The sequence below is a fragment of the Convolutriloba macropyga genome, chromosome 13 (assembly GCF_964194025.1).
Source record: "Convolutriloba macropyga chromosome 13, txConMacr16.3, whole genome shotgun sequence".
Classification (NCBI taxonomy): Eukaryota; Metazoa; Xenacoelomorpha; order Acoela; family Convolutidae; genus Convolutriloba; species Convolutriloba macropyga.
Genome location: NC_134480.1, coordinates 12,918,058 through 12,928,300, shown reverse-complemented (window position 1 = coordinate 12,928,300; position 10,243 = coordinate 12,918,058). Strand labels below are relative to the sequence as shown.

The following is a 10,243-nucleotide window of genomic DNA, read 5'->3' as shown; positions in this document are numbered from 1 at the left end:
TAGTTTCCACACTATCACTATAAGTAACTCTTTTGAAATAAGATAGTGTCATTTAGACCGAAATGAAAGAAAGCCCAATTGGTGATTAATTTCAGAAACTTCCTTCTCGATAATTGTGGATTAAGAGTAGGGACAATTGGTAGTTTTGCAATTACACAGTGTCCTGCTTTTTCACCCCCATTTGTTTAACGTCCTATCATTTAACCCCGTTTTATTCACCCCACCATCGTTTAACCCCTCTATCATTTCACCTCAATTTGAATCCTTTATATCATAAAGACTATTAAATTACTAGGCCATATATTAAAAAAATACTAGGCCATGCCTTGCAGGCCTTGGCCATGCCTCAGCGGACCGTGGGACTTGGTATGAAACTATTACAAACGAACATGGGTTTAATTTATCCACTTAATTGTGAGAAAACAATTGGCTAATTGGCGGTGTGATATGATTGAAGGTTTTAATGAAAGAGGTGTGAAATGATAGAGGGGTGAAAAGATATAGGGTGAAGATATGCGGGGTTGAATGAATCGGGGCGAAAAAAGGAGAAACCAATTCAACAAATCATTGTTCACAAGAAAAATTAAGTCTTTGAATTGTGTCTCAAGTAATCACAAATAATATGCAGGCAAAAATGCTTTCCACATATTACATGTTTAAAGTTGTGGATAAGGTTTATACGCTTATCCGTAAAACTCTTGAAAAATTGTAAGCCTTTTCCAGTTTACGTTTTTTTACGTGTTTTTTAATCTTTTGCATTTTTTAAATCTTCAAATACACAATTGCCAAATTTTTTTGGTTAAAGAAAGTCACACAATATCAACAATTTTTCGAAGAAGTTAATTCTTTATGGTGAACAGCGGACAAATTTTTGTACATTTTACTTGCATTAGATTAAACCTTCGGGCTGTTTCTCTTCCCTGCGCAAGAGAGTGGCTATCTTGTAAGATCCTGCAAGATTCATACAAAATATGGTTATCTTATAAGTTCTGACAAAATTTTTACAAAAGATGTTTATCTTGTCAGATCTCAGAAAACGAATGGCTATCTTGTAAGAATCTTAGAATTTCGTTCTGGTTGAGCTGCACTTTCATTGGCTCTTTTGCGCGCATTTCTATTTAATTAATGAATTGTTAATTTGAGAAATGGTAGCGCATTTTTTGAGCAATTTTTTGAGCATTAGCTTATTTGAAAATTGCCTTTACAGATAACGAACTCAAATTTTACTGCCTCAGCACAAAATTGTCATTTTTTTCTTTTGGTTAATGCAAAAAACTGAAACTTTTAAAAGCATGAATTCATTATAGTTTTTTTTAGTTATGCTTTCCTGAACAACAAGTTGCGGAATTGATTGAATTTAAATAGATGTTTTCTAATTACACGCAATCTGGAGAAACAGAAAAACAAAAACCTATATTTGTAATTCAATTTTTACCAGGTATTAGTGTATTTCTCAAAATATATAATTTCTGTCGTTCAAGGTTTACACAATTAAAAAAAACTACATCATGTTTTTCGTCAGGCCAAACATTTCCAAATTTTTCATGCCCCGATTTTCTACAAAGAGAATGGTTGCCTTGCGAAACACTAGTAAGATGAATGCTAATCGTGTAAGAATTTTGTAAGACAAATGTTTATCTTACAAGAATCATGTAAGACGAATGCTTATCTTGTAATATTCTGTCAGAATCTTGCAAGATCTCACACAATAATCATTCGGAGTTTTTACTTGGTCACTTTTATACATTTTTGACGTCATTTTAGTTTTTTTTGTAATCAGTGTAACGCGGGACGTTTCGAACATCTGTTAACCACCAGTCAACTTTTTGCAGTATTCAGTGATATTTAGAGGTCTTGAACTTATGTGTAATCAGGTATTTAGAAGCGAAACATTAAAAAAAGAATGTAAACGTGGTGATTTATGCCCGGACCGAACTCCAAGTCAATATCAGTGCTGGGCAAGTCTAAATCCAAGTCTTTCAGGTCTGGCAAGAATTAGCCCAGACTTGGATAACACTTGTAATTTGATTCCCAAAAAACAACTTTTGGCTCTAAATAGTTGGTTTTTTCCGACTTTTTTTTAAAAAAATTTGGAGTGAAAGTTTTGAATTCCAAAAAATTTTGTAACGTGCCACGACTTCGGGGTTAATTTTTAGTCAGTTTCCCTGGGTGCTTTGATAACACCACAAAGTCATTCAAGACTATCAAGTAGCACCCCGGGGGTCAGATTACGCTATATTAATGGGTTTTGAGGTTTTTATGAGCCGTTTTCAGTCGTTTTTTATCCGTTTTAAGCCAAATTTTAGCCAAAAATCGACATTACTTGATTTTTCAGATTTGTCAGTTGTCGGACAACATCATAAGGGTATTTATCAACATCATAAAAATATTTAAAAGAGGAAGCACTGAATTCTGAAACTGACCGTGTTACTGAAAAACTCCTTAATCCGTTTCTGATATTTGTTAATATCCTTCAGTTATTAAGAAGGATCATTCTTCGTCACACACACACACACACACACACACACACACACACACACACACACACACACACACACACACACACACACACACACGCACGCACACGCACGCACACACACACACAAACACACACACGCACACACACACACACACACACACACACACACACATATATATATATATATATATATATATATATATATATATAATATCATAATTAAGGTTGTTTGAAATCGATATTAGATACGATCTGGTATTTGTCAAGGGGAAAAGTATTAATAACGATTAGGAATCGTTAGATTAGTTTGAAATTCATTCACTCTGTTTTTATTCTTCAATTACATCTCCATACGCTTCAATTTGACAGAAGTTGAGGAATCCTGAATCAGATGTGACATACAGGACTTCAACTGTCATCGAGCAAATACAAGTATACCATCCGGGTTCCCAATAGTCAATAGTGGAGCAAGAATTCTCGCAATTGGAGCCCATACAGCCGTTCACATAGATTCTGTTAGGGAACACTGAAAAACACCAATTGCTTATTTTTTGGATTTTCGGATCTAATTGCCCCCATCCTGTTTTGTTATGCTCCCACGTAAGGATTATATGTTGCTACGGGGGGGGGGGGGGGGGGGTGCTGAAACAGAAAAAATTTTTAACTAGTTCTTCCAACAATAAAATTTATCCAATTATTATCCAAAACCAAATTAATCCAAAAATTATGACATGACTAATGTATGATGAGGAGGCTACACATGAACTTGTATAAAACAAGGAAAACTAGATCATTTCCGTCAGAATTTTATGCATCTTTTCTATTCCAAAGTATAGTAAGCGTACAACCCGCAGGCGCACATGATATAATTTTAATTATCTGTCGCACTATTGTCGTACAATTTTTTGGGTCGCACGATGGTCTGAGAATAAGAGGACAAAGTCTGGGAAATGAACTGATCAGAGCGGTCTAGGGTCGCGCACCTAAACCTGGGTATTAATGTGACATATGGGCATTATCTGTTCATGTCACATTTTGCTCTGATATTCTCTGATTCAGACTCTCAATCAGACTACGAATTTTTCTCATGCAGACTCTCATTTTTGTCATAATAAAATTAAAGTCATTACTAAGTTCGTGAGCCAAGCTCGGCTTCACCATTGTTTTTGCTCTCATGTTCTTGAAAATTCAAAATTTTACAATACCCCTAGAAATTGAAGAATTTTATAATAAAACTGAAAGGTTGACAGAAGTTTTCTCACGTCAAGTTAAAAACGAACCTTTTGAGATTTTCAGTACTTTTTGTGTGGTTTTCTACTCTCTTTTTTTCATCCATTGTTGGGCAGTAGCGGAGTCAATGAAATAGAAATTGCAAAGAACCAATATCAAATTCTTTCACCATAGCACAATATACACTATGGTACCAAAAAGATACGTACAGCTGAGAATTTCTTAAAAAACATTGTAAACATCAATTATAACAACATTTTGAGTTCATATTTGTTCTCTAATAAAACCTCATTGCACTTTAGCTCCTATGAGGTCTAGCAGAAGGTTTGTATGGTTTTCATAAAGTTTTCCAACAACATCACGGCCCGGGTCAATTTCGTTCTAAATTTCTGACACTTTCTCTTCTAAATTTCCCCACAAAAAACTGTCTGTTTTTGTAATCGCTGCTTCAAAATTGCCCATACATATTTAATTGGATTTAGATTTGGGCTCGAAGTCGGCTATTCCCGTACCTTACACTCCTTTGTTCTGAAAAATTGCCAACAATCTTAGTTGTATGCACAGAAGCAATAACTTGTTGAAAAATAATGTCCTGAAAATGGAAACTTTCTTCCTAATTTTTCAAAATTTCCAAATAAACGTCAGAGTTAAACTTGTTTGGATACTTGAGAAACTGTTTCGTCTTGTATGGAAACCTAAAACATCGGTGATCGATTGTCGGAACTCAATTTGTGCGCTTTCGAGATGCGCACATTTGTTTGATTGCTGAAAACAACATTCTACCAGAAAAAGAAATGCTTCTTGAGCATATTGACATACCAAACAAAAACAACTGATTGTTTTTTAAATTACTTTTTTTGCAGCAGTTCTTAAAAAATCTCCATAGAAGTTCTTTAGAACATTCGTCCAAATGTGCCTCTGAATATTGTATCGTTGTAAACGAAAGCTTTTTGAGGAACTTTGATAGGTTTCAGAGAGATTGTGGGAACTTTTAAAACGTCGTCAACTTACTTTTTTCATGTTTTTTTTTGTTAATTTCGGTGTCTTTCGCTCAATTTCTTGATCTCGAAACTGTTATTTTTAGATGACATTTGTATGCACCTTGTGCACTGGATATTGATTTCAAGTTGAGTTGTTTTTGCTTTTTCGTCCATTAAAATCCAACATTTCATAGCCGAACAGCTTCGCGAACATTGAAAGAACAAAGCAGTTTAACAATCTTTTCTGTTTAATTGGAGATAATGAGAATAAAATTATCTTAAAATAAAATTTTATTTCGCACCTTTTTCAGGTCTTATCGCAAATCATGTTTATGTAGGACGCATTAAAAGCTGGAAAATATAATCCATGTAGCTTTGTGGCACAATGGTGTGCCAGCAAAATTGTGGTTACATTTTGGCAAAAGTTGTTGTCAATTTGCTCCAAAGCATAAAAAACGGCCAATTAATGGATGAGAAGTTATTTGTGTGTGTCAGCAGTGTTGGCTAAATTTTTTGAGTTTCAGAGAAGACTGATTCTGAACTTTGCTCTGATTCCAAGCGGTTTCAAAATCGATACTGGAAAAATTATGAAAACCTTCTGAATTAGTTCTGAAAATAAACGTCCCTGTGAAAATGCTCTGAATCGGTTGTGATGCTGACTGAACGTTAAGTATTTATTCCGTCTTTGAGGACAAAAGGTAAAAAACTCAATTTCAGATCAAAGCATAGATCGAAGTTTACACATAGCAAAATACACACCCTTGAAGAAACAGAGGAAACTTTTCCTACATGTCGTAATAAAAAGGGAGCCAATTCAATGTTTTCACGGTTCTATCTTATGGAGAGGCTTCAAATTCAAATAAAATTATAGCTTATAAAATCTTGTTTTTTATCTGCTGATTACATTGTGTGTGACTTTGAAATGGATTAATGCACTGCTTTTCTGACTTGATGTCTTTTTATTTTTTCATGATGATTTTAATTAGATAACTTTTGTTTTTTGAGTTAATTTTATCATTATGTATACGGCTGCCTTGATTTGCATATACTGGAGAAATAAGAGAACATAGGGGAACATAGGAGAATTACAGATTAATATAAACCGTTGTAGCTCAATTTTTTTTGACTGATTTGATTGGTTCACCCAGGTATAGGTGCGCGACCTTAGAGTGCTCTGATCCGACCATTTGGGTCGCACACTGGTGACGTGGTGCGACCCAAAATACATGGTCGGGGAAACGCATGAGTCGCACGATGGTCGGGACAATGGTCGCAACACGGTCTGATCCGAGGGCAAAGTCTGGGAAATGATCGGGACAATGATAGCTACGGTCTGATCAGAGGGCAAACTCGCACTATAGTCTGATCATAGGTCGCACAAAAGTCTGGACAATGGCAGCGCCACGGACTGATCAGAGGCAAAGTCGCACTGTAGTCTGATCATAGGTCGCACAAAAGTCTGGACAGTGGTCGCACTACGTTCTGATCAGAGACCAAAGTCTGGACATAAGTTGCCCCAAAATCTTACCACAGAGCTTTAACTGACAATATTTATTTGACTGCAGTTTTTGTCATTGTTTTTGATGACTCAAAAGAAAAGTTGCAGGCACTTCAAAATCACGTTCTGTTTATATTTTTATCTATTAGTTTTGTCCTAACCTTAACAAGATACTCTAAATTATTAAATTTAAAGTTGAGCAGTACATAGGTTTGAATTGAATAATTTAAACAAACAACAACGGATTATAACATGTATTCAGAAATGGCCTGATCAGAGGCAGCGTTGTTCGCGCTAAAGTCGCAGAAAATTTTGGGTCGCACCAGAGTCGCACAAAATATTTGGGTCGCACGATAGTCTGATCAGGAGTCTTTTAGGTCGCACTATGGTCGCACAATTTCTTTAGTCGCACTACGGTCTGATCAGAGGGCTTTGGGTCGCACGATGATCTGATAAGAGGGCAAAGTCTGGGAAACGGTCTGATCAGAGCGTTCTAGGGTCGCGCACCTAATTCTGGGCAGAGATCAATCATTTACGCGTATCTTTTCTGTTTCTGTCTCGCAGTGTTTGCTATGATCCAATTTATATAGTATATAAAATATATGCTCCCGGTGAACCAAAACTTGATACACTTTGACATGGAATGCACGATCTTAACATTTCTTGCGAAACTCGAAACATCTTGTTAAGAAATTGAAATAACACAATATTATGGTAAATCCTGACAAAATTTTAGTAAAATCTTATCAAGATAAATCGAGAAAAAGTTGTTGACAGCTCTTGGCAATCTGGGCAAATCTTGATAAGTGTTTTTATCATTTGATAAGAGTTTGTATCTTGTTCTGGTGAAAACAAAACATTTCACAATCTGCGTTAATTTCAAAACGTAAAAAAACGTACTTCAAAAACCTAAGTTGACTGGCGCCCGAATTTTCAAGTTTGCTTATAATCTCAATTATAGAGCAGGCCGTCCGCTGCTCTTTGTAAAAACTGGAAATAAAAAAATATTAAATAAACAAAAACAAAAAGTTCAAAAAATGGAAAAATTCAAGCTGCTCTGCATAAGAAAAGCCATCGGCGCAAATATCAACTCATAAATTTCAACAAATGCAAAGAACAAAATAACACTAAAACAATGATAATTTTAGGTTCAAAAAGATCGGTCATTTCTTGTATTTAACTTAAGTGTTCAATATCTGCTTTCTAACTGACAGTAGAACAAGCGTGACATAGATAGCAGACATTATGATATCTTAACTAAACAAGGAGGCTCGTTAATTTGCAATTGCACATAAAATTCCCACTCCATTCATGCACAATTTTGGCATAATTGTCTACCAAATGAGGAACAGATAGGAAACCCCAAAAATCAAGTATTTTTCAAAAAAAATTGGTGTATGAACCAAAAAGATAGCCTCCACAGCAAATAACTTAGTGGAGAAAAAAATGATATATTAGATTTATGAGACATGCCAATATTAAGAAAGCGAGTCAAGACGAACAACAAAATCAAACAACAACAAAAACATTAATTACATAAAAAAATTATGTCCGTTTTAAAAAACAAAACCTAATAACAACGTCAAAATAGCGTCGAATAAAACTCAAACTAAACAAAATAACTTGTAATTCGCCAAAAAAGATATGGGTCCTGTCCATAATAAAGCTTGGTAACAAATAGACAATAAAGATTAAATACAGTAAATAAGAAAATTTCTCCTAGTTTTTTTTAATAAAAACAATTAATTTCAAAGTTCTTTGGCCCCTAAAATATATTTGATTGCATCTTCTTCGAAAACCAGGTAACAAGTAGACAAAAAAGACAAAAACGCAAAATTAAGTAAGACTTCTCTTTCTCGAAAAAAATTGTTTCCAAAGACATGAAAGCTATTAATTACAAAATGAAATAATTAAATAGGTTCGTTTATTCTTCCAAAGGAAGCTCTTGAAACCTTCAATTATCCAGGATATATCTTACGTCTACAAAAAGAACATATAATATGACAAAAATCAAAAATTAATATTTACTTTTTGTGTGAAAAGCCCTTGTCGAAGCCAGTAAAGTCATAACGAACTCTTTAAAAACATTAAATTTTGTGACACCAATCTTTTTGACACGTTCTCTCGACAACAAAATTGTCATGTTTGGCCTGTAAGTAACGAGACTAGGTAACAAAAAGACAATAAAAGGAACAAAATTGCGCAATTAAAAAGTTTTTTTACTTTGGAAAACAATTGTTTTCAAAGCCATCAGCTATCTGCTAATATAAGAAAATTTGCCCATCTATTCTTTCATGAAAAGCCAATGAAACCGGGTCATCGTACCAGAAATTTCATACGACTAAACAGACAACGTAAAAACGACAGTGAAATACAAAATTATTAAAGTTCATTTAAATTCTTCGAGAAAGTGCTGTCGAAGCCATTAAAACCAGAATCTATATCCTTAAGATCTTTAATATTTTTGATTGTGTTTGAATTTAAACGCCATTAATTTGATAGAAAAAAAACGTAAGGTGTAAAACCACAATAAAGATTGATTTTGATTTCAGTAGAAAAAAGAAGTTTTCTTTCATTGCTGACAGTAAGCTACAAGTTGACCAAATGAGGAGAAAAATGGAGGCAAAGTTCAATAAGCCATTATTTATTTAAAAATCAAATATTTTCAAAAGTCAAAACGACCATAAGTTTTCAAGAAATAAACTAAACACAATAACTTCGAGCTAAATAGGAAGCGAATTGGACCTATCATTAGTGAGCTTTGATTCGAAATGTTCTGTTATTTAATTAATATTCGAAAAAGATTGAATTATTTTAAATAAAAAAAACCGACCGATTACAATTCGAATTGTTTCTGGATTGTAACCGTCTAGGATTGGGTTAAAACTAGCTCTGCTAATGCTATTTGTCCATTAAGAACACTAAATTATTCGAATGTTATAGATATAGATATTTTATTAGTTAAAAAATCCAAAACAAATTCTGCGTTTTTGATAATCAACTAGTAAAGTTAGGAAAAAGCGGCAAAGTTTTAATTATGGAACACTCGCAGTGGAAGTTGAAGTAAAAATAGCCCCTTTTGGTATACAAAGATTGTGTTAGTGGTGCTTGGGTGTGTACTTCCAGCAAATTTAATAAAAGTGGATTAAAGAAGCTTATTTCGTGCTGTTTGAATTAAAAAGGTTAAATTTTGAAATATTTATCCAGAATGTTTGACAAAAAGTTTAAATAATAATGATAGTCGACAAAATTGTTTTGTCTTTTAAAATAACATCAAAAGCACTATTCTTCAAAATTAAGTTAGCGAAAAACGAGCTAACGGTAATTCCAGAACACTCTTAATAGACGTGAAGTTAGCACTAGCCCCTTGTATTTTACAAAGAGTGAGTTAATGAATTTTGGCTGTGTACTTCCTGCAAATTTAATCAAACTGGACTTAAGAAACCAGTTTTTGTTGTTTTTGATGAAAATGTCTGAATTTTGAAATATTTAGCCGGAATTTTTGACAAAAAAGTTAAAAAGAAATAGCCGACAATATTTTTGTCTTCAAAATTAAAATCAACAACACTTTCTTCAAAAAATTCAACAAATTTTCGGTAAAATTAGCGAAACTTTAGTAAAAAATTTCGGAAAGTGTGAATAAAATCAACGGAATTCACTCTATTTTCTCAAAAGTTTAAACCTCGATAGCTCCTCGTAAAAAACGAAAATCAAACAAATCTTTTCAATTCCATATGCTACGCTGGACCAGCATTCTAATGATACCAGTTTCAAGTCTCTACGATGAATATAACGATCGGCCAAAATTGTCTGAACAAAAAAATAACCCCATTTGAGTATATAGTTCCCCCCCCCCCCCCCTCAAGAGGGGTCGGAACAATTAATATGAACTATCAGACACTTGATCACTTACATTAAGCATGGATGATGTTTCTTAATTCGTTTGCTGACTATTGGAACCTTAATTCGTTTTGTACAATATTTGTTTTTGATCATAATCAAACTCTTTGATTATATTGAAAATGGTAAATATTATATCATTATATTGAAATAGTA

At 33.8% G+C, this 10,243-nt stretch overlaps 1 protein-coding gene across 1 annotated transcript in view; it reads right to left on the bottom strand.

Moving 5' to 3' along the window:
- Positions 1-2,746: 2,746 nt before the first annotated feature.
- LOC142351626 (uncharacterized) overlaps positions 2,747-10,243 on the bottom strand; it is a 48,145-nt gene continuing 40,648 nt past the window's right edge. Inside the window, exon 3 of the mRNA XM_075403764.1 lies at positions 2,747-3,005. Within this exon, the coding sequence (XP_075259879.1) occupies positions 2,809-3,005 (197 nt within the window). The 3' untranslated portion in view covers positions 2,747-2,808. The remainder of the gene's footprint in view (positions 3,006-10,243) is intronic.